Source organism: Emys orbicularis, chromosome 6, assembly GCF_028017835.1.
Source record: "Emys orbicularis isolate rEmyOrb1 chromosome 6, rEmyOrb1.hap1, whole genome shotgun sequence".
Taxonomy (NCBI): Eukaryota; Metazoa; Chordata; order Testudines; family Emydidae; genus Emys; species Emys orbicularis.
In genome coordinates, this window is record NC_088688.1 from 28,734,082 (window position 1) to 28,759,304 (window position 25,223).

The 25,223-nt window shown below is 41.8% G+C and overlaps 1 protein-coding gene across 1 annotated transcript in view; it reads right to left on the reverse strand.

Annotated features, from left to right (window-relative positions):
* The window catches only part of C6 (complement C6), a 36,018-nt gene extending 19,903 nt beyond the window's left edge, over window positions 1-16,115 (reverse strand). The window contains exons 1-9 of the mRNA XM_065406812.1: window positions 15,973-16,115; window positions 14,814-14,970; window positions 12,720-12,864; window positions 11,827-11,968; window positions 10,823-10,961; window positions 8,252-8,452; window positions 2,601-2,841; window positions 1,583-1,705; window positions 121-287 (exon numbers count right to left, since the gene is read on the reverse strand). Coding sequence (XP_065262884.1) covers window positions 121-287; window positions 1,583-1,705; window positions 2,601-2,841; window positions 8,252-8,452; window positions 10,823-10,961; window positions 11,827-11,968; window positions 12,720-12,864; window positions 14,814-14,970; window positions 15,973-16,115 — 1,458 coding nt within the window. The remainder of the gene's footprint in view (window positions 1-120; window positions 288-1,582; window positions 1,706-2,600; window positions 2,842-8,251; window positions 8,453-10,822; window positions 10,962-11,826; window positions 11,969-12,719; window positions 12,865-14,813; window positions 14,971-15,972) is intronic.
* Between the last annotated feature and the right edge of the window lie 9,108 nt (window positions 16,116-25,223).

Here is a 25,223-nt window from a genome sequence, read left to right on the forward strand (position 1 = left end):
AATTTTTGTTGTCAGAAGGGATCACGGTGCAATGAAGTTTGAGAACCCCGATCTAGTCTTTGATCCCCTAAAGGATGATGGCCTTTATTTTCTTGCTAGTATTTTTCTTTCTTTTCTTACCTCAAAATCAATCACAATAGGATTGTCCTTTGTTGATTCCACCCAGTCTGTGAATACTGTATGCTCTGGGAAAGACCCCTTTTTCTCCCAGGCCAAAGCTGCAGCATATTCTGCCCTTCCACCTTTTACCAGTGAAATAGACCGTTCAGATGACTGCAAAAATGATCCTAAAATGAGATTAAAATTAAGGTTTTTCAAAACATAACCACAACTTTTCTATTGCATACAATGCAAACTCCAAGGATTGGGGTTTTTTTAAGAAGAGCCAATAGGATTTGCTGGTGACACAGGGGTGCCAAATTATAGGGTAGGGAGATGGTCATCCTTCTTGCTCTCTCTCCCATCCCACTCCCACTGAAGTCAATGGAAAGTTTGCTACTGACAGTGGTAGTCCGATTAGCATTTATGTGACTCTGGCAAGAATGACCAAGGGATCCTTCGTAATTTTCTACTAATACTTGAAGGTGTAAACAACTCAGTGCAGAGAAACTACTCATACAGATCCAAGGAGCATAGCTGGAGTAATGTTATGAAATTAAGAAAGAAAAATGTAATCTGAACACAAAGAAAATATCCCAATGGGGAAATTTAGTAGACTGTGGAATAATCTCGAGGACTTCTCATAAAAGAAGGGGATGAAAGCCTCATCCCTGGAGACATTTAAAACTAGATAGGACATAGTACAATATGAGTAGAAAATATATCATATGGAACAATCCATGCTGGCTAGAGAATGGGCTAGGACAGGATTGTCAACTCTTGCTTTCTTTACACATCTCAATAGTTTGGTTGTCTTTCATATGGCACTACTCACATGAGAGAGGGAAGGCATATTTGGCCTGAGATGATCAAAGAGTTCTTTCCATTTATGCTGGATGCATGACTACCTGACACTTTGAAGAAAATAAACTGTTCTTTTAATATACCTGAAGTACACTAAAAGCACAGGGTAGAGTCTCTGTTGCACCAGAGAAGAGGGGGGATGTTGAGGAGTTAGTTATGGATTCCTGATTCTCTGTCTGATTCTGTGCCACCTTCAGCCATGGAAAAGTTGAGAGCAGCTTGGGGGCTGCTTTAATCTCTGCCAGCTGGTAATAGTCCTCAAATGATCATACACCAGGCGGGCTTGCCAGAGCAGTCCTGACATGTCACCTTCCCACCTCCAGCATGGCCTTACATTGAAAATGTGGAGAGAGGTAGCATAGGAGATGGCTATACTAGTTTTGTGAGAGAGGATTCCTCAGCTGGGAAAATGTGCCAGGATGGAACAAGGGAGAGGATCTGGGCCACAATGCTCATAATGCTTGACTTGGGAGAGACAAGGTGAAAAACTGGCTCCACTGAAATTGATGGGAGTTTTGCCATTGACTCCAATGAAGTTAGGGTTTCACCCTAATAACTGTCAGATACTATCCCCCATGGTAAATAACAGTACACAGTGCTTAGTTCTCATCACAATGACCTTCATGGCGTTCAGTCAGTTTATTTGTGGTGCACGTCGTATGTACTTTCTTTTTCTTTCTGAAAAACACACGCCTAGTTGTTTCTACCCGGACACATTCCGTCGATTCTTGCTGTGTCAAGCCTGGGAAATATTAAACAGCAATGATGGCATTAAGTGCCAAATATTAAACACAAAACACTAAACAGCATCCCTAGTTTCCACATGGCGCCCCTTTTGTCTACATCTATTTAATGGCATTCCTCACCTAGAACACCTCACTAGTTTCCTCCATGTCTGAGATTCTCATCCCGACCAGTTACATCCTGAAGACGACTTAGGTGTTGTGGATTACTTCCTTCACCTCATTGTTGTTTCATGAGACATCCGGCTATTCCCCCATATACCAACAATGTTAGACAGAGCCATATTTACCATACCTGTCTAAGTATGTACTGATGTTGCTGGTATTTCCTTGACGCACCCGACTATACTTTGTTTTATTAACCAGCAGTGGCCACGCAAGTTAACAGTACCATAACTCAGGAGCACAGCCTTTAACCTGAGAAGTTAGGTTTTCAGCTTTTGTAGAATGCTCTCTCCATTTTAATGATTTGATTATCTTTCTAAGGAATTTACTGCCAACAGTAATTGCTAATAATTTTCATAGGTTTATAGCTTTTAGGGCTAGAAGGAACCATTAGTTCATCTGGTCTGACCTGTAGCACACAAGCCACAGAATTTCACCCATTTACCCCTGCATGGAGAACAATAAGTTGGGTTTGACTAAAGCATCTGTTCTAGAAGACATCAAGAGAAGGAGAATCCATCACTTCCCTTGGTAAAGCCTAGACCTACGTAAGTTTGTGAGGTTAGACATTATTTTATGTGAGAGCCATATAGGATTACTGAGTTGTGTACGCTAAAACATGAAAATATGGGGCAGTGCTTTTCTCACAGGCACTATTAGCAGAATGATAGGAATATATATATATACTAAATAGATCATATGGGTTTTTTTCTCACCAAAGTTACATACCTGAATTCTTCAGTTCTTCAGCACTGTATTGATAAAGAAGGTCATATGTGCCACCCATTGATCCAGAAGCGTAGTAATGAGTCCCAAAGTCATCAAAAATTCTGCTATATAAAGCATAGTTGTACTCCAAAGGCAGGTGGTTAAGTGCCTTTAGAAAGATATTTGAAAGCTGCAGATCTGACTGTTTCATTGTGAAGTTTGAAACTGCAATCACTTTATGGACCCTAATAAAGTTGGAATTCTAGAAAGAAAGAAAAAATGAGACACTAAATACCCTTATTCTCTGGTTCACAACAAGAAGCAAAAAGACTGAGAATATGTTCATTTCCCTTTGTATATTGTAAAAAGGGGCAAATACATTATGTTTCTTTGGTCATGGGTAAACTAGCACAAATGAAACCTGAGATCAATCCACTTGAGACTACAAGCACTTGGTTACATTCTAGAGGATATGTCTCATTGCATGATAGACAAATAGACAAAAAGTATTCTTATTAATTATTACTTGTATGATGTTAGTGTGTAGGGACCACAACTGAGCTCAGGACCCTTTCATTCATTCTGTACAAACACAGAATAAGTGACAGTCCCTGTTCTGAAGAATGTACAGCCCATAGACATGGCAAACAGAGCTGGGAGGAAGGAATGTAACATGCAAGCAGAGTGATAGGTGCCATGGTTTGCAACTATCATGTTAGTTCCGTGATTAATTTTAATTTTAATTTTTTCAGGGTGGTTTTGGGAGGTAGGGGATTTGGTCAGTGTTGCCAATTCCCATGATTTTATCATGAGTCTCACAGTATTTGGTGGTTTTTTTACAGCCACAGCTGGAATCAAGACATTGCGTCAGAATCTCGGCTTTTAAGTTTCTAGCCTGTAGGGTGGCAGAGAAAAGCTTGAAACCACAAAGCAAGTGCACCCATAGGGATCAGAAACCAGAAGGCAAAGAAAAAGAAAACAAAACTGGGTTTTGAAAATTTCATGATTCCAAAACCAGTCTCACGATTTCAGGGCACCTGACTCACAGTTTCTGCATGCTTGGGATTTTGTTAGCTAAATAGAAAGACAAAGGTAGGGAGGGAGAGGAAAGCAGGTGCATGAAGCTGAAAAGAAGAGACTTTGAGGGAGGGCGCAGGATGGTGTTGGAGCCAACAACAAATCAGTAGATGGGAGAGAATGTCCAGAGTAAAAAAAAAAACATGAAAAGTGGCACTGATGACATAATCAGAAGCTGCAGCTTCCTGCTTCAGCTGCTTCCCTTTGCTGCTAATTTTCCTCTCAGTAGTTTCTTTTGTCCCTGAGCTCACAAGGCTTGTGATGGGGGTTGTGGGGAAGGGAGATGCGTGGGCCCTGATGACTCCAGATTGGGTTTCCCCTGCACAGACCAAGAGATACTGGGAAACGAAGGGTAACCCCGGCTGGATCTCAGTTTCCCCTTTCCCACAGTTGTCCAGTCACAATTTTATTACAATATTAGCTCCTTTTATAGAGTTTGCATTGAATTCCAGGATGCTCATCTAATGTTTCACATCGCAGTCACAGGGAGATTTGAAATAAATGACCTAAGAGATACCACTTGTATTTCTGCTAAGGACATATTGAGATACTCAAACTGACCCTTGGTAGCACAAGTTCCTATTGAAGTTGGAACTGATCTTGTACCTACTGAATTCAACGGGAACTCATGTCAGCAACTCTGATAATAAGATGTCTCAAGCAGGGCACCCAAAATGAGTGGCCACTTCTGAAAATATTTGCCTAAATGCTGTCAGGCCAAATGTGCATTAATTTCAATGGGAATTTTGCATGATTTAGAACATCAGGATTTAGCCAAAAATTTCATTTCCCTAGTATTTCTTAGGACTTTTCTTGGACTTTCTCTATGGCTTTGTACTATCCACCCATGAATGGCATAGGTACTTTTCACACGTTTCCACTGAATGTTTGCATCTTTGTTCTTACCTTCACTTGGCTCAAAAAGCATATTTTTTCTAATTGTGTCCAATTCAGCTGTCTTTTGTATTGTACATGTGTATCACATATCTGCATTTTCTACTGGTAAATGTATTTCTAAATGCCTGTGACAAGCAATTCTTTGCAGAACAATTTCCCAGAAATTTAATATCTGCCCAATAATTACTACATTCAAACATAGAAAGGCTCAGAATTTTTGGCACTATAAGATATTTAATCATTCTAGCAACTTGGAAATCTTAAATCTAATTATCTTTGGGCAGATGCTTCCCCTATAAAACTGTAGAGATCCTCATGACATCAGTAAAACCTACTTATGCCAGTAGTAAACTTATCCCTTAGAGTACTAAATATCAGCACTAAATATTATTACAAATATTTGTCTTGGTTGGGGTAGACTATTTAATAAGATATTGTGCCAAATTCTGCTCAGTTACATGAATAAAACTTCAATGACTTCAATTAAAGTATACATAATCTACTTACTTGACTGTGGTGTAACCCCAGGCAAGCACAATTGGCCAGTGTGAAACTTGGCAGTTTTGATTGAGAAGGGGATATACAATTTACATGTGGATATTTTCTCTGATTTCAAGCAATACTGTTTCATCCCCCTGAGTTTTAAATAAGGACAAACTCAAAGTGAAGTCAAAACGACTGCGTTTCACCTGTTTGTACATTGAACCCATGAGTTTCACATGATTTCAGCCAGAGACTCCAGCCGGTAGGAGCAGAAGCAACCAAAGCAGGGACTGTTGCCCTGGTGGGGAGGGGGGAAAATGGGTCCAAGTTGGGGCCACCGCTGTCCCCATTACTTGCTTTGGATCAACAATAGTGCAGAGGTGACCCCCTGCACTCTGGGGGCACTAGGACCCAGGTGGTGCCTCTCCCTCCCCCCCATTCCCAGTTTGGGCATAGGAGAAAACTGCAGAGAGGAGCTGGCCAGAGACTCCAGCTGGTAGGAGCAGAAGCAGCCAAAGCAGGGACCTTCAGACATCCAGAGAACTTTCTACAGTTTTGACTGGGCTTTCTGTGTCCTGTATCTGACGGGCTGTTTGCTCCAACCCCCCTGCTCCCCTTCATCACTCCAAATCTTCTGCTCCCCTCCCAGTCTATTTACCAGAGCTTCACTCCACTCCTGCCCCTCATATGCTCTTCTCCCCTGCCCTGTTGCCCTAATTCCTTCCCTTTCCATTTAGCTGCTCCCCTCTTAAGTAACCCCCCTCCCAAATATCCTGGAATTAACATGACACAGTTGCCACCATCACATTGTTCACTGTGCTTGTGTGTTTTACCCCTTTCCTCCCCCTATGTCTGTCTTATCTATTAGACTGCAAGCTTCTTGGGACGGGGACTGTCTACTGCTCTGTACAATGAGGCCCCACTCTTGACCGACCCTTAGGAACTACCATACTACACATGTTAAATTAAAAAAAAAAAAAAAAAAAAAGATTCCATTGTGAAAGAAACTGGCTAGGATTTCTCAAACTAGGTTAAATTTTAAAACTTATGTTAACACTCATGAATCTTAGACAATCTTCTGACAATCTTGTAAGGAAACCAGAAAGCCAGGTAGGTTTCTGGATCCATTGCTAGCATTTTGCACCACTCTAATCATGATTAGAAGCAGCAACTACTGTAGCATATTTAACTATGCTCTCTGTTTTCTCTGTTGTGTACTGTCCTGTTAAATTTCTAAGGTGTCTCTGATCTGCAGAGGCCAGCAGTCATTTTGCATTCAGTTCAATACAGACTGTCAGAGATGGCAAACACACACTGTGTACTCTCTGGTGGGGACTTTACTTCTGTTCTTTCTTGGTCTGTGGTTCTTAACCTAAGATTACAGACATTCTGGCTGAAAAGAAGTGCCTGTTTACTCTTTATGCATGAAAAACCATACAGATACATTCTTATTAAACTCTTCCCTCTCCACTCAATAAGATTGTTGGCAGCTGTTAAGTTATGAAAAAATAATAGTTTTTGGAAGAAGCTTATCACTTCACTGCAGACATTAAAAACAACTATGAATATTTTTTTTCATTTTGGGGGGGGAAATTATCCTTTTATTTAAAACATCATAAGCCACATGTTTTATTTGATATGCTAATGTCAGCATTTTTGTGATTTTGTGTTCATTCATTTTGGATTCAAATACATATATAAGTAGCAAAGAAAAGTGCTACACATTGATAACTACCCTGTATTTGTGGAGAATGGTTTCTTGAATTAAGTAGTTCAAACTCAATCTTAACCAGTTAACGGCTGCCCAGTGTACCAGGATCACCTGTCAAAGCAAATGGGCTTAATCCAAAATCCATTAAAATCAGAACGAGTCTCTCTGTTGATTTCAATGGACTTTAGAACAGGCAGTTATTGACCTGCCAAATACTTCTGGTACATCCTGACAATCAATTGGTCTCAAAGCAATGTTCCTTTTCATTGGCAGGGTAGGAGTTCAGTGATAAAAAATAATGGAAATACTTAGCATTGTATAGCATTTTGAACATGCAAAGAGCTGTGCAGTTATTAACCAATTAATTCACAAGGAATGGTCTTAAAGATATTCTGCTTTTGCCTTTGAAAGCTAGATAACTTTGTCACGGCTCTCCCTAAATTTAACATACAGAATAGGACAAGTAATAAATGTTATGTAATTTGAGAGGGGTCAGAGAAGAGTCATGAATATGATTAAAAGATTTGAAAAATGCTTTATAGAAAGACCCTCAGGGAGCTTAATCTAGTTAATTTTATCAACAAGAAGGTCAAGGGGTGACTTTATTGCTGTCTATAAGTGTATTCACAGGAAATAGAAATTTGATAGTAGCAGGCTCTTCAGTTTAGCCAACAAATATATAACACGATCCACTTGCTAGAAACTGAAGCTAGACAAATTCAGATTAGATATAAGGTGCTATTTTTAAAAAAACAGTGAGGGTAATTAACCATTGGACAATTTACCAGGGATTCTGTATCACTGGAAATCTTTGAATCAAGGTATGCTCTAGTTCAATAACTATTGGATAGACTACCAATAACTTGACAGTTCCAAGACTCTGGTATTATAAGGCGAGAGTAACCAGAGGTGAAAAATAATGTGGATTTATTCCCATATTTTCAAACAGGATTTGTGATTTTATACTTTATTTCCTCTGGGCCATTTTCTCAACCGACTGTGCGGGCTTGGAGTGAGGGGTTGGGTTACCTGACCTGTTAGTCTCAACTCTGATATACTCTTAGAAGAGAGGTATCCTACGATGTTTGACATGGTACTTTTCCACACAGTTATATGTGTTTAAAGGTATATTATAGGTATCTCTTGTGGCATAAGGAAGAAAAAATTCTTATTTATATGTAAGTCCAATGGAATTTTTTGGGTATAAAATGTGGATCTATCTCCTAGAAGTCATTTAAAGGGCAAGGTGATAACCCATGTGTGAAAAAACAATGTTTATATTTCACTCAAGTGAACAAAATTGCCTATTCTTAAACTAAGAGGTAATCTGGGTTTGACAATCATTTCATCCCTGAGTACCCATTTTCCTTTCTCTGATTAGCATAGAAAAGTATTTTGTGCTAGCTTGATTATAAAATGTAATCTTTTGAAGATCTGCCAATCCTGGAATTGAACAGATGGAGAGTGAAATAAATAATAGAATATGAGATCTAGTTTATTATACCTTTTTATATGAGGCTTCAATGGCTTCCCTGAAGGAGGAAGATGATGTGATTTTTACACGTCTCTTTCTTGAGAAGAGACCTGGGATCCCAGAAGAGCTTCTTCCAGAGCCAGTGGATGAACTATCACTAGCAGATTCAGTGTGCAGGGGAATTATATCCTGATAGAAATCCGATGCCACATCATCCTCTTCATTTTCCACCTAGAGAGGCAGAAATGCAAAACAAGCTCACCCAAAGGGTTGTTCATTAGATTATTATTAAATCATGAAGTTCTAAAATTTTCTGGGAGCAACACATTTGAATGTTTAACAATTGACAAAATGACAAAAAAAAGTCCATTCATTACACCAGGGACTGCTTTTAGAAGTTGATGGTTAAAATGTGCAAAAGGTATATGCACAGAAAGGCATTTGGATATGAAAATAGGTCAAATGGGTGTTTTTGCATGCAGTTATTCATTTATATATCAAATACATATTTGAATGTACAAAGTTTCAAGTGCAACTGACGTGTCAGACTTTGAAAATGTGTCTGAAAAGCCTTAACTATTTCCCACTTTCAATATGCTTTTCAAAGCTGTTGCTATTCAAAGGAGCTCAGACCTTCTGCAGTTGCAAGTCACTTCGTACATACAAGGGATGAGACAACTGATTTGCGTAAAATAAGAAATGATCCGCATTTTCAGCCCAAACACAAGCAAATCCAAAATAAAACATTTTGGGAAATGGGAAAAAGTTCAGTTCACGTTAGTTTGGTTGGGTTTTTGTCCATTTCTTGTTCTGCACACTGCTCCGCTCTCTGATTTAAGCGGGGAGCAGGAGGGAAAGAACTGGAGTACTATGGGCAAGGTTATTCTCATAGAATCTCTAGCCTATTTCAAACTACAAAGCACTGGAACCTAAGAGGGAGATTCTGGTCCAATGACCTTTCCAGCCCAAAGCATGTTGTATACGTGTATATATAGATCCAGATATACATACAGCACAAACCTCGAAACCTTCTCTAATTTGCTAATCTCTATTGGTGGATGAAAACTCACTATGTCATGAGGACAGCTTTGCAGAGACATGGAGCAAAACAATTTGCTTCTCCCATAATTAAACATTTCTGCACTCTTCTACACTTGAACCTGGATGGCTACTAAATCTACAAGCTGTGTACATGCAAATCCAGTTAAACTCTTTACATAGCGCCTTTGGAAGTGTGGTCTTTGTGCAATCACACCTCTTGTGTCACTGATAAAAGATATGGCCGCAGTTAGGACAAAATCTGCAATGTGGATCTCATCCATCGCGTGGACCTTGTTGCACACTTTGCCCTTATTCCATCGACAGAGCTGCCATTGATATCAATAAAGATCTGTAGTGATCTGTCTCCAAAGTGATGTAAAGTAACTCCTCACTTAGGGCAGGTCCACACTGGGGCGGGGGATCGATATAGGAAACGCAACTTCAGCTACGAGAATAGCGTAGCTGAAGTCGACTTTTCCTATATCAAACTAAATTTACTTACTTCGGGTCCATGCGGCGCAGGCAGGCTCCCCCGTCGACAGCGCTTCCTCCTCTCGGCGAGCAGGAGTTCCGCAGTTGACGGGGGAGCGCTTCTGGGATCGATCTATCGCGTCCAGATGAGACGCGATAAATCGATCCCAGAAGATCGATCTCTACCCGCTGAATTGGGCAGGTAGTGTGGACCAGCCCTTAACGTCCTCCTGCTTAACGTTGTTTCAAAGTTACATCGCTGCTCAATTAGGGAACATGCTCGTTTAAAGTTGTGCAATGCTCCCTTATAACGTTGTTTGGCTGCCTGCTCTGTCTACTGCTTGTAAGATTCTGTGGAAGAGCAGTGACTTTACAAGGGAACATTGCACAAGTTCCTCTTCTCTGCCTCCTCCGCCTCCTTCCCAGCGCTTCCCCCACTTAGGACTTTCTGGGAGGGAGGGGGAGGAGTGGAGACGCGGCACTTCCCCGCTCCTCCCCCTCCCTCCCAGAAAGTCCTAAGCACCGCCAAACAGCTGTTTGACGGTGCTTAGGACTTTTTTGGGGGTAAGGAGTGGGGATGCGGCTGTTCCGGAGAGGAGGTGGAGTGGGGGTGGGAAGAGGTGGGCCAGGAGTGGAGCGGGGACAGGAAGAGGCAGGCCTGGAGCATCCCCCGGCAAAGTCGGCGCCTGTTCTTCTCCGGGGAAGCTGCCGCTGTGAAGGTGCTTCCTAGTGTCCTTGCCTGTAGCGAGCTGTGCCTGTGTGGAGTAAGCCAGGGACACTTCCCAACAGTACTGTAAAGTATATAATGCCTTTTGTCTGCCCCCCAAAATTTTCCTTGGAACCTGACCCCCTGCATTTACATTAAATATTAAGGGAAAATTGGATTTGTTTAACATTGTTTCACTTAAAGTTGCATTTTTCAGGAACATAACTACAACGTTAAGTGAGGAGTTACTGTACCCTGGTCATAGCCCTTAGGTACTTTTCTTGAGTCATAATCTAGAATATATCACTGCTTAACACACCCATATATCTCATATGGACATCTCATAGCAGAGCTGTTTAGTGGCTTTACTCCTCAGACAGTACCTGAAAGCGGATAGTCTCAAGATTTGCAGGAACACGAAATGATTTCCTTGTGTCATTGCCTTTTACAGTCGTGCATTTTCCTCCGTTGAATGAGTTATCAAGGATTTCTCCTCGGCTCTCTCCAGCCAGAAGATGAAAACTAGAAAGAAAGTAATATTCAGAAGTTAAAAAGACATGGAAAAATAATAGGGCTAAAACCTGGTGTAAATCAACACAGCTGAAGAGAATGTAGGTTTACATCAACTAAGGATCTAATTAATGGATTTTATGTTGATGCTTTGAAAGAAATTCTTCCTACAAGAGTTCCGAACTCATGAAGAATGCATCTCAAAAATGCACCTATACTTTCCCACTTTTCTCTCTGTATTGATCCAGGACCCTATGTCACACCCATCACTGGGGAACTGGAATACCTAGGGCTGTAATGTTTGAAGAGGCTGCACATATATCCCCTCTGTGCTATGCTCTGGGTCTTTGGATTCAATTCTGGATTAGAAGCACTCTATGGCAGAAGAGCGAGTTGCATACAGTCACCCAGCAAAATTGTTCTTTTCAGCTGACAGTAGCAAACAAAACATAACTTTAAATGATGTTGGGTAAAAATCTAATCAAAGAAATTCACATGTAGTGCAGAACAAGAGATGTTTAGGGAAACATTCTCCAACCGACAGAAGGGCTCAGACACAATGTAACTGCACATTTCTGATGTGAGGAGACCAGGCTGCCAAGAGGACCCATGGGGGGGCCCCGACCCCCCAGAGACTAGTGCTTGGATGGCTCTCTCTATTGCATCCTGTTTAGGAAACAAGGCAATGCTGTGCCTCTGTGCTTAATTACATTCTTATAATTTTTTGATATTCTTAATAAAAAGATACCAGGTATTTGGTGCAGTTGGATTCACTAATGTACCAGTGCAGCCTTCAGATAGTAACTACCTCATTTACGTAAATGTTAATGAGATAAAAACCACCATAACCTGAAAAAGGCAAGCAAAAGCAATATACCCATTGCCCATTAACTGTACACTGGGGATGCTCTCATATCTCCTGTTGCACACCGTCTTTATCCGCCGACAGTCCCTTTCATCTGAGTTGTCCCCGCAGTCGTTCTCTCCATTGCACTCCAAACTTTTGGCAATGCAGCGACCTGTTCCAGAGAAACCGCAGAAGCAAAAATATTTTTCATACGATAGCTCTGTCCATTAGAATGAGGGTAAGACAGAGAGGTTTCTAATGCTTCAATAATTAGGGGGTATGAGTCTGCAGGGAGAAAAGAACTCTAAGGAAATAACAGAAATGCCTTCGTTGTTCTAGTTGGGAGCAGCTTCTCTTGTTCTAATGGTCGTCCACATGCAGAATTGCCCTGGTTTAACTTAAGATTTGCCAAAAGCCTATGTGAACATACTTTCTTTGGTTTAACTCGGGCTTATTTTAATTGAGGAACAGGCCAAAGCTAAACCTACATAAGCCACCTTTAAATCTACTTAAGAGTGTCCACCCAGAACTTTGCACTAGTTTAGTTAAACTGGTACAAAACAAGTCCTAAAACTCTAAAGAGCCATGTACACATACAGAGGAACCCATGCAAAGAATCTCTTCTTGTTAGAGCATTGCTGTTCTTCAGTAAACAGAGCTCACGCCCACAATCTGCCCTGGCTCAAGTTTCTTGCAGACACAATGAAGACAGAAGGAAGCAGCACAAAGATATAAAGCTCCTATTTTGCACATAAATGCCTTGGCAATCCGTTCTCTTTAACTTCTTTCCAAAAATCCACAAATGCATATAAAGGATTTGGAGAGTACATACAGCATGTCATTTTTCAAATAAGTAGCCTATTACCTTTATTATTTTGATTGAACATCTGATTTAGTGGTTATGGAGTGAATAGCACCATTACCATTTTCACACTGGAACTTAGTCCTGCAGTCAACTTCCTCTATGTTGCAAAGTTTAGTTGGGAAGCATCTCCGGGAATCCACCAATTGTTCAGTACAGGCCTGTCCCCTGAACTGAGATGGGCGCCGCAAGGACCTCACACGAAACTGAAAGGAAACAGAGGAAAAACAAAGGGTTATTTTTGTGTTTACCTGTTCACTAGCTAGATAGTATTAATGAGCAGTGGGCAGAGCTATACACAGCTGGTTGCTGCTGACTAGAACTGGAGTTGCATGGGTGTAACTCCAAGGTTAGGCAGAGCAGAATCAGACCCACTATGTGTCTTTGTCTGCAGTCAAGATTATGTTTCCTTCTAGGCTTCATTGTTTGTGATTATTTGTGATCCATAACTGCATTACTATATTAACTATGCTGAGTTCTATGCACCATCTCTCAGCCCAAGTCATCCTTTCCAATCATTTGGAATTTATTTAGTCTCATCTTTGTATTTGTTTTGGAAATCACACCCTTCTGTCTTTAAGGTCATTTATATAAAGCTGCCAAGCATCATCCAGAGACCAGAGAGAGATTTGTACAAGGCTGGAGGGGAACGTGTATGAGGGTGGGGTGGAGTAGATTATCAAGGCAAGCCAATTTTTTAGCTTGAAACAGAAAAATACACTGCGTCAATATCTATGTGATTAAAAACAAGGCAGTATTTCATATACATGTTTCTACACAAAAACTGAGTAAACAAGAGAGGCTGAGGGTTCTGTACCATAGGTGCTGGAACTAGGGATACTAGGGGTGCTGCTGCACCCCCTGGCTTGAAGTGGTTTCCAACATATACAGGCTTTACAGCTTGGTTCAGTGGTTCTGAACACCCCCACGCTACAAATTATTCCAGTACCCCTTTTCTGTACAGTTTAAAAAAATGCACAGTGAAGATATGAGTTATTGCTCCCTGAAGCTCCTGGTGTTTGTATGTGGGGCTGCTGCTGTGTTTCTCGATTCCTGCTGTCCCTCTCTGTACCAGCTCTGCCTGGCTCTAGAGAGAAGATGGGGCAGACTGATGGCAGAGCACCTTCTCCACACAAATGCCACTTGAGCTAAATCATCTCCTAAGGAAAACATCCCTGCTTCCCCACACATCCCAATGGGTGGAGCAGTTTGGTAGCCTGAGGAGCTGCAGGAAGCATGACTATCTAAGCACATAGATGTCTGAAGTTCCATAGAGCATACCAATTGCCTAACTGGATCAGCCCCATGGCCCATCTAACCCAATATCCTGTCTCAGACAATGGCAGCACCAGATACTTCAGAGGAAGGTGTAAAATGCCACAATGAGATAATCTGCCCTCCGTGAGGGAAATCCCACATGGCTCAGGGCATCCATGAGATGGGCAAGCCATTATATGCTTTCTGGACTCATGCTGCATTTCAGCAGCATGGCTCTCTTAAAAATTAGCTACCTGGATTGGTCTCATCGGATTCTGAAATACCTTTGAAAATCTGACCTTAAAGATTTAATTAAGTGCCTAAATACTTTTGAAAATCTTGCCTTTAGAAGCAGAGTTGGAATGAATGTTGAAAGAAGCAGTCTTAATTCCCACTGCCAGACTAGGATAGTATTTGCACTCTTTTTATCTTTTTTTAAAATCCCATTAGAGTGGATGATCTGACCCCATCAATGTAATTATTCCCCACTTTAGAATGTATTGACAAATACTGTGGAATATTCATACAGCTCTGCCATTTTGGGGTGACCCAAAGAGACTTGTTAATTTGATGGCAGAATTTACAAAATCTATGGGAGACTTGTTCCTAATAATGACACTACCCCTTGAGAAAGGAGACTTGGCAGATTTGATGCCTTTTTGTATCAACATGTGTGTGACAATGATTTGTGGTATCCCAACATGTTACCTCTCTCTCTATTCTAAGCTGTTTCTTTTAACTGACTCCCTCCTATTCCTGCCCTGATGCCAATTTATTATTGATTTCCCCTGTTCCCTTGGACTGTGCAAATCAGTTTGCCATGTGGTTCAGTATCTGAAATGCAAATATAACAGTCACATTTCCTCACACTCACCCATCAAATTTATTTTTCACCTACTTGTTTTTTAACACACGGGTCACATTCCGACCAAGGACCAAAGTCTCCAAGCTGACAGTTGATAGGACATGCCTGCTCGTTACATGCCCGGGATTCCTGCTTTGTGCACACTTGGTCACAGAAGTTTTTTCTATAATAATCATCCACTTTTATTTGCCTAAAATGTAAAAAGTTAAAATGATTAATTTAGTTAGAGCCCTTTTTAAAAGTGGGAACTGGCTTCAAAGTTTGGATCCAGGGTCGAGCTTCTTCCAACTTTGGGGTGGGAGATATTCACATCTGAAGTTTTTGGGTTCCGATCACTATAATGATTAGGGACAGTTGTGAATTTGGATCCAACCCATCCAAACTTCCTCAGTGTTCAGGGGTTTAATGGAACAGGGGTCTTGATTCGGGTCCATCTCTATGGCAAGGTGCCAGCAGATGCGAACAGAAAAAGATCAGATTTTAATACCCAGAGATAAGGAGCGGCTTCTGTGTAGGAAAGAAAGAGAAGAATCCAGTTGGATGATATACCAATGTAACAAGGAAACCTGTACCTCTGAAGTTAGGCACGATTTACCTTCTGTTGCAGAATTAAAACACTGATGCAGAATTCAATATTTACGGGACAAGCTTTTTTGAGACTGCCAAGTTTGACTCCTTTATACCTGTTCAAAGGCAGTGCATTGCAATGGCCGGACCTTCCAGCCAAGGAGTGCAGTACTCTGTGAAGCTCATCAGTATCACTCCGGAGTTGGCTTGGATGATGGTGTGTCAGTCATATATATACTGCTTACTGGAGCAATGCAGGACTGAACCCATCATTACCAGAATAAATTAATATTGGGCTGTTCTATGTCCTCACTACAAGGTTCGTGAGCAAGAAAGATTCACTTGGAGACATCTCAATTTTTTAAATGTACTTTGTGATGAGATTTTAAACTTTTCATATCTAAAGATATTCATCATCTAAAGACTGGGACAGGCCAACTGTTCTTTTTTCCTTATAGGTTATGGATGCAACAACTTCCAAAAGAAAAATAAGGATTTTTTTACACAGCATACTGCAAGTCCTTGGGTATTTTTAGCTTTGCCAACCCCAAAGTGATATTTTCCTAACAGTCTACCTGAAACAGAAAAGTGAAGAGGTAAAATCAATATGGTAGTTCACACCTACCTTTGCCTGGTCTGGGTTCCATAATTGCAAGTTTTTGAACAGCTTGACCATGATCCCCAGGGGTAATGTTCACAGTAGCATCCCTGGCTGCTCTGAATCGCCGTGCCCAGGAGGATAAAGCACACGAATATACTCTTGTCCATAGTTTGAAGGTGTCCAGCTACACAAAAATGAACATACAGCGCAAGAGCAACATACATTGGAACATACACATTTTTGTGCCCATCTCTTAATAAGAATTTGTTTTTCATTATCTTAATTTTGAAAGTACAGTAAGCGCGAGATCTCATTCAAAATACCATGTAACTGACTGAGACTTCTGGAAAGCGATTATTGTTCAAGGGATTTATCTGTTAATATTTTAAGAACCAATCCTGTGTCACACAAGTCAATAGGAGTTTTGCCATTGACTAGAATGGGAGTAGGATTGAGCCCTAAATGAATATTTATAACACCATTTCTGATTAAGAAATTGTCTAAATCTTCATGTATGTGACCAATAATAATTTGATCCTGCTATCCTTACTCAGGGGTATTCCCAATCGGTATTTTGCTTGAATAAAAACAGGATTAGGAACAATAGTTGTTTCAAATTAAGCCTGAAACAATAGAACACTATCCCCTAACGAACCAAGATCAGATACATTTTGACCCTAATCCTTGGATGGAACTAGTCACAGGCTTAAAATGAACCATTGTGCTTAAGTGCTTTGCTGTATGGGGCCACTGTTTCTACAGCTTTTCCTTGCTACCTTGAGCACCATCAGATACATTTCAATTCCTGTTTTATTTCACTGGGCTGCCTATCTAAGCTACAAACTCCCACTATCCCAGGCTCAGCAGAGAAGGAAGCCAGGGATGAATGCTGGCCCATTACTAATTCCTACATATCAATTAATATGTATTTGATGAGTGATCAGATTACAGAATGGTCCTTGGAAAATAATATTTAGAAAATATACAAAGCTCTTCAACGTGTTACATCAACGACTAAGCCCTGGAAGGAAGGTTGATTTTTGATAAAAGTATTATTCACATTTAACAGATGGAACAACTGAACACAGAAGTTAAGTGATTTGCTAGTGCGTAAGTAGCAGAGCAGAGATTAGAAATTCTGGCTTTCCTGGAGTCCCTGCTTCCCAGTCCCCTACTAAATCCAGTTATGGTACTTCCCACCTAAAAACGACCAAACTACTGAAATTCTTTTCATGTTACTTTGTTCATGCCTTACCTGTGTGCAGATAAAGGCTTGCTTGTTCTGATCTGCTAGAGTATCTATAATAAATACGCTGACAATTACCAAAGTTATATACAGTTTATGCACACTATAAAAGTGAATTAATCCATTTAAAAGAAGTAGACTTACCCTGGTGCTTCACATACACTGAAATCAAAAGCAAAAAAGCCCACTTGGCTAATTTACCACAAGATGGTTGGCTGCAAAGTCGGTCAGTTTCAGTTTTATGTAACCTCAGCCTGGTTTGAAAGGTTTTTCAAAGCCTTTTCAAGAGGTGCAGAGGTTCTGTTTGTTGTAGTTACATTTTAATCAAAGATCCGCTAGTGGTATTATAGCTTTCAGACAAGCCAGCTGACTGTCAGCACCTCTGTGATTACCTTTAAAAATGTATCTTATGCTTTGGTGTTGTGCTAGGAATTCCTCTTTATACTATGTAGACCTTCGGGAATATGCAATTATTTTAAAGTGGTTGTTCAGAAACACACATATGCCCATGGATACACACACACACACACTTTTCCTACAATGTAGGAGGCTGAGTAATGCTTATTTGCATAACACTGTGCGTATACAGAAAGGAATGAACTTTATCTTGCAGTATTGATACATGACCATGGCTGTGGGAAGGCTGATGGGGCATGGCCATCTTTAATATTAGTAGCAAAACCCAGGGAAAAGCAGACATAGGATGATTTATTTAAACAAACAGATAGTCAGACATAACAAGGAAGAAAATATGGCCACATGTCAATATATATATTTTCCTTTAAAGAATCACTTCAAACCTGTCTGGTTAGGTTCTCAGCTGCTCTAAACAGGCATAAGCCTAATACCAATTATGCCAGTTTACACCAGCTGAGAATCTGGCCCTTCATTGTTTATAGTGAGATATTTTTAGGCGGATTTGGTAAAACTGTTATATTTCACCAGTGGCAAAATAAAGCCTACTGTGTGCACTCTTCTCTGGATTTTGATAAAGAAGCATTGAATATTAAAGTTAGCAAGACACATCCTTCCCCATCCCTCTTCCCATAAAGAGACTGTCATCCATTAAATAAACACGGTGACAGCATGACTGGAAGTTAAAGTCTGCTCTTTTCTTTACCCAGAGTTATGCAATGAAACAATCAGCCTCCACATCTCAGAAAAATATCCCACTGTATAGGAACGGGGCAGCAACTAATGCTCCTGCCCATACATGACAGAATAGCTACTACTCTTCTTTGGTATTCCTGGACTGCCACTTCTGTCGTGAGGATGTCAGTTCCTGATTCCTACTTAAGTCAAATTAATGCCAAGTGTTGCAGATCTCCTTGATATGCCTGATGATATCTCAATACAATTCGGCCCCCAATTTGAGAACAATTGGTTTAGGTAGAAAGCTAGTGAAATTCCACTAAGGTGTGACAAGTTCCATAATAAATTGTATTAGTAAACACAAACTATAATACATAAGGGTCCAATCCAACACAGAATATCAAATCCTGTATATTCTCCAGAAGGCCTTGGAGGGAAAGTTGATCTCCCAAAGAAGCCAAAGACCAAACAGGCAGACTACTCCAGGATTGAGATTATTTAAACTGCCTCTTTGCATCTGGTCTTGAACTGCTTCCACTGGACCTTCGGTGGACACAAAGACTAATGAGGGAAGTACGAGGCATGGGTAATTCTCCTTCATGACTACATCCAAGGGAAGGGTAGACTGATGAGTTTTGCGATGGAGCTCTCTATCTGGTTTGTTTAAAGCACAATTTCCTGAGGGAGGGTGTGATGGCTGCTCTGAACACACTGAAGAGATAGGGATTGCTGCTAGTGAACTACCAATAACCTTCATTCCAGACACCACAAACAATAGCTACGTCCTCCCTAGTAGAACCATCACACTCTAGCAGTCATTTAGGGCCAGATTTACAAAGGCACCGAAAGATGCACACATACCTAGTGGGATTTTCAATAGCTGCCCTAGGTGCTTAATGCCCATGACTTTAGGTGCTTAACCTGTTTAGGCACTTTTGTAAATCCCATTGAGTGCCTATCTGCATCTTTAGGGGCCTTAGTACCTTTGTAATCCTGGTTATCACAGACTAGCTCATTCCAGGTCCTAGGACTGCACTAGATTGTAAACAATTTTGGGCAGGGACAGTCCTTTTGTCCTGTATTGTACAGCACATGGGGTCCCGGTTCATGACTGGGGCTCATAGGTGCCTGGATAATAGAACTAATAATATAGAAGAGGTGTTGAATAGTTGAGGTGAGTGTGTCCCATCACCACCAATTGCTCATTTTTCATGGCTCCCTTTCTTGTCAACCCAAGTTAATCTCTGGAATTGAGCGGTTAGCTAGAGAAAAGTGTAATTTTATTGCTACAACCCCTTTGTTGTTTTTTTATATTACAGTAGTGCCTAGATGCCCTAGTTGAGATTGAGGCTCCATTGTGTTAGGCACTATACGAACATAGTTACAGACAGCCCCTACCCTGAAGAACTGTCTGTATGAACAGACAAACAGGCAAAGGATGGGAAGGGAAACAGGGGTACAGAGATGCAGCTTGCCCAAGATCGCTAAGAAAAGTGAGGAAGAGAAATGAAATCTCTCAACTCCCACTCCGGTGCCCTACCAATGAGAGAATGCTGCCATCCAAGCTTCCTTCACTCCCAGCTGAGTGGCAAGAATCTCCCCTCACATTAAAGATTACAGGGCCCCTGACACACATTTCCAAGAAACTGGCAAAATTAAACCCCAAGTCACACATGTATTTGAAAAAACAAAAACAAACCCCACTTGGACAGTTTGCTGCATTTCATTATTTTTCAGTTATGGTTACAGCTTTTTTTTGTTTTGCCTCGGGTCTGGAGCAGTCTTGTTACAGAATTCGAGGATACAATTAGCAAACTGATGTTCTGTTGCCTTTTACCATATCATTATTGCACTGAATAAACTGTCATAAGAAATCAGAATAATTACCAGTCAGCCTGACTGATGACTGGGTGGGAATTGTGAAGTTCTCTGGAAAACACTTGCCTATTCATTTCACAGTGTTTCCTTGACTGATACCAGTTAACTGATAAATATTTGGGTGGCCTACACTCAGGGCCGGCTCTAACTTTTTTGCCGCCCCAAGTAGCAAAAAAAAAGCACCGCCCCACCGTAACACCACCCCCCCCAGCGCCGCCCCGCCCCAACACCCCCCCCATCGAGCGCTGCACCGCCTAAACCCCCCTGCCGAGCGCCGCACCGCCGAACAGCCGCCATCCCCGCCGTGCTGCCGAACACCCCCCGCCCCCCGCCGAGCGCCGCACCGCTGAACACCCCCCGCCGAGCGCTGCACCGCCGAAACCCCTCCCAACACCCCCCGCCGCACGCCATGCCGCTGAAACCCCGCCGAGCGCCACGCCACCGAACACCTCCACCCCCCGTGGAGCGCCGCACTGCTGAAGCCCCCCCCCCGCCGAGCGCCACGCCGCCGAACCCCCCCCCCACACACGGAGCACCGCCGAACACCCCTCGCCGAGCGCTGCGCTGCCGAATCCCTCCCCGCGGAGCGCCGCGCCGCCGAACACCCTCCGCCAAGCGCTGCGCCACTGGAACCCCCCCCTGCGCCGAGCACCGCGCCGCCCCCCGCCACCCCAAGATTGGCCGCCCCTTACCAGGTGCCGCTCCAAGCATGTGCTTGGTTGCCTGAAGCCGGCCCTACCTACACTGCATTGTAAATATATTCTAAGTGTACAACATTAGGTATAGGTAAAACCCCACAAATTGTGAGTCTTGGTTATAACAGCATAATATTTGATGGATAAACCAACACTTTTCATGACTGACTGAGAAACTGCTTTTTGTGTTCTTTTATAATATGAGAACAAGGAGTCACTCCAGATCTAATTTAAAATAACTGAAAGGAAATACCACCTCAGGCAGTCATCTAAATACCTTTAAAACTCTGGGCCATAGTCAATAGAGATGGGACTATGCAGCAGGCCATCTAGTCCACCTCCTGTCATTGAAAGATTGTTCCTTGCAGTGTATTTTCTAGTACTTTAGATTAGAATCTTTTTGTCTTAATTTTAATAATTGTGATGGATTGGACCCCCCTTCTGCGGTGCCACCTGATGTGCTGGGGTCCCACTGATCCCAACCGTTCCACCAGCCTGGGCTCCCTCACCCTGTTCCGCTGTGCCAGGCTCACAAGCCTTCTCCAGCACACAGACACACACACACACACACACACACACACACACACACACACACACACACCCAGCTGCAAATGGACACAGAGATCTGATTCTTCCCATGCAGAGCTGCTTGGTGATTGCCTAGCACTCAAGTGCACACCTCCTTTGGGATGCAAACCCAAAATTATATTGTCTTGCACTGTATAGAGATCTATATAGCATAAGGTCATAAAAATCCCCCCCTCCCTCAATGTGCAGGAAGATATACACAGCTTCCCCCCCCCCTCGTTATGAATTGCACAAACTGGGTTTTGGAATAAACAAAGAACAAGTTTATTAACTGCAAAAGGTAAATTTTAAGTGACTATAAGAGATAGCAAACAGAACAAAGCAGATTACTGAGCAAATGAAACAAAAACATGCAAACTAGGCTGGATACATTAAAGAAATTGGCTACAAAAAGTAATTTCTCACCCTAAATGTTGTTTCAAGCAGGTTGCAGAGTTTCTTGAAGTGAAGCTGCAAGCAGTTCAGTTTACATCTTCAGGGATTCCTTTTACAGGCTGTCCTTTCTTGCCTGGACTCAGTTTCTGTCTCCCCCAGCTTAGTTCCTTTGTTTCTTCGGGTGTTTTCAGCAGTCTTCCTTCTTCAGCAGGGAGGCAGTGGAAAAGATCCAAGATTAACTTACTCCCCAGCCTTAAATAGGCTATACATATGGCGGGAATTTTTTGTTTCCTAGCCCACCCTCTTCCAGTGGAAAAATACCAGCTCAAGATGGGACCCTGTACCAGGTGACATGATCACATGACCTTGCAGTGTCAAAGAAGCATCCCAGGAAGCTTCTCAGAAAGGTAGGAGATTAGTATCTTCAAAGTTCTATTGTCCTTCTTAATGGCCCATCCAGGCTGATGGGGGAATGCCCACCAGACAGTAGGCATTCCCCCAAGTGTACACAGTTGTAATTGTTACATAGTTAATATTCTTAACTTCAGATACAGAAATGATACATGCATACAAATTGGATATTCACATTCAGTAAATCATAACCTTTCCAATGATACCTCACATGACCCATCTTGCATAACATCTTAGTTATGCCATATTAATATTATAACAATATTTTTATGAAGAATATGGGGTGCAGCATCACAATATTCCTTTAATGAACTTCCCCAGTCATTTGGTTTTTCATCCAGAAATGACAAAAACAAACCCCATAATGCTCCCTAAATTCTGCAATAATGCTACTATAAGTAACTTTGCACCAAAGCTAGGGAAACGGTTTCCTGATTTTATTAAGAAAAACACTTCTCAAAGTTTACTAAGAAATGAAGTGATTCTTTGGGCAAATCTAGGAGAGTTTCAGGGTAGTCCTAAATGCAGTGTGGCTGAGAGCTCCTCTCAACAGGCTCTCACCTCTTCTCTCCCACCCTTCATCTCGTTCCACCTACTCAGAGGAGACAGTGTCCTGATACCTCTTACCCTCACCCTGATAGCCAGCTGGCTTGGTCCCCTCATCCTACATGTTCAGGGGGAGGGGATTTGTAAGGTCAGTCTCCTCCTTCTCCCCAAACCCTTCTAGCCCACTCGCCTGCCACAAAATGCTTGAAGCAGGGAAAAGAGAGACTCTTCCAGTCCCACTATCGCTGGCCTTTACATAAACCTGGGATTGAGAGATAGGACAATTTCCTGTGGACTAACAAGGTGTTCCTGGAACATTGCTCTGTCTCTTTCATCCTTTTGCATTAAGACCAGCCAAAATAGCGACAGTGAGAACTTTCCCCAGCTATTTATTGAGAAGACTGGTGTTTGAGAAGCTGGGAGGTAGTGGGAACCCTTTTCTCCAATCTGAGCTTTATGTTCTAGGAGTCGGGCCATATAGCCCAAATGGATACACTGCCAACTCAAGTAGCCTTTCAGTTGAAATGACACACCCTTTTTGACTTCCAAATGCTTTAACCGCCAGAACAGAAACTGTGACTGGAGTTTTTTCTTTTTTTAAATACAGTTGCCAACACTTTTCTTAGTTGGTAGCGGACTACTAAGCGTATCTGATCAGCTATACAATTTAATGGCAATACAATTTATTGTACAATCATGCAAGTCAGTCATCTGTGCAATCTTTATATAAATGACTAATTTAATTTTCCATTTGTACATTGAATATTAGAAAACTGGACTTTTTAAAGCTTAAATCAATAAAACTTTTTAGACTAAGCAGAATTTTTTTAAATGAAGGAAAAGAAAAGAACTCTAATGCCCATCTGGTCAGTTGGAGTTTAAATTTACTATACCATGCATTGTACTTGACAATTTAGTGGGTCTTTTCCCCATTTTTAAATCCTTATGATCCTATGTCCTCCCATCATAAAGTGTGTTGAAATAGAAATGTGAAGGCACCTTTAAGCATGAAAGGCTTTCTGACAGCCTCCAATATTGAAATGTTTTGACATATCCTATAACAGGAAAAGTGAACCATAAAATATCTTATTTATTCTATCCATCACCGGGTCTTCTGCTGACAAGGGTGACATTCTCCCCCGGGCACTGAGAAGGCCAACTTCATACTCTGTCATACTCTAGTCAGTTATATTTTCATGAATTTGGACACACATGCTGCTTTCTCCATGAGATCCTCAGTACCTACAACTGAGCAGAAAGACAATTCATAGCTAATAGAAGGAGGTGAGGGGGAAGCATACATTAGCACTGTCCCCAAGTTATTCATTTGGGGAGGGAAATTTTTATTAAAGGTTTATTCTGCAGGATTCAGATGTTGTATTGTGGAATTCAAAAGCTTCAGAATATAATTGGTGTAACCCAGCCTGGAGGTGTGGCTGCAGTCTTCTCCCTTTTCTCCTCAAGGTTATAGGTCCTGGGTTCAAGGGCACCTGGTGCCTCCATCCAAGGAAACCCCTCTATCACCATGCCTCCATGGGTCACAACTGAGAATACCAAATTCAGGACAAGCTGCTGGGAAAAAAGGGAAGACACACCCCAAAACTGGTGGTTATTCTCCCATGAGAAATACCAAACCAGCAACAAAAGAAAATCTCTGTCTCACCACACTGGCTAACAAGAAGTCAGAAATGCAGATTCCTTAGGTATTCCAGTTCTGGATTCAACACGCAGACACTAGATTTAACGAGGAGTGGTTATTTAAAACCAATTTCATTTAAACAAAAGGGTTCTTCTCATCCCAAAGGACCAGCCACATATCCAGGTCAAGCAAACTATCTTTTGATGGAGTCTCTTCCCTCCCTATGGGGCTGGCCTCTGGACGGTTCTTTGGGTCTCCATTTTGTGATAATCTTTGTATCTCTGTAGTCTGTCCCTGGGTGTTGTGTCTGCCAGCTCATAAGGGCTCCTGTTCCATCAGATCACTTGTCCCTCTGGTGCAGTCACCTTGCATGACCTGATTACCACTGCACCCATCATGATTCCTTTAGTCCACTCCTTCTGCTGTCTCTCTAATGGCTGGATCCTCACAGGGCTGAAAGGTCCTTGGCTGACCTGTCATACTCTAGTGCGTGGTTTCTTTGATTGTTGATCATCTCCTTTTGGCAGAATCTCCATCCTTCTCACTGCAACAAGTGTCCCCTCCTTGGTAGCAGGGCTTTGGTCCTTTGCCCCATCAATGTCCATACTGGACTGTTTTGGTACCCCTGTAAGGGGGTTATGCTGTGTGCTAAAAAAAATGGTAACAAGGGGTCTGATCCACAAGAAACAACCTTGTGTAACAGTCTCTTGGAATCAGAGCGGATTTCACCTTACCATCACTCTGTGGGTATGCTGGGGAGGAGGTCTGATGGTCAAATTCCTGTTTCCATGCATGAAAATTCCTT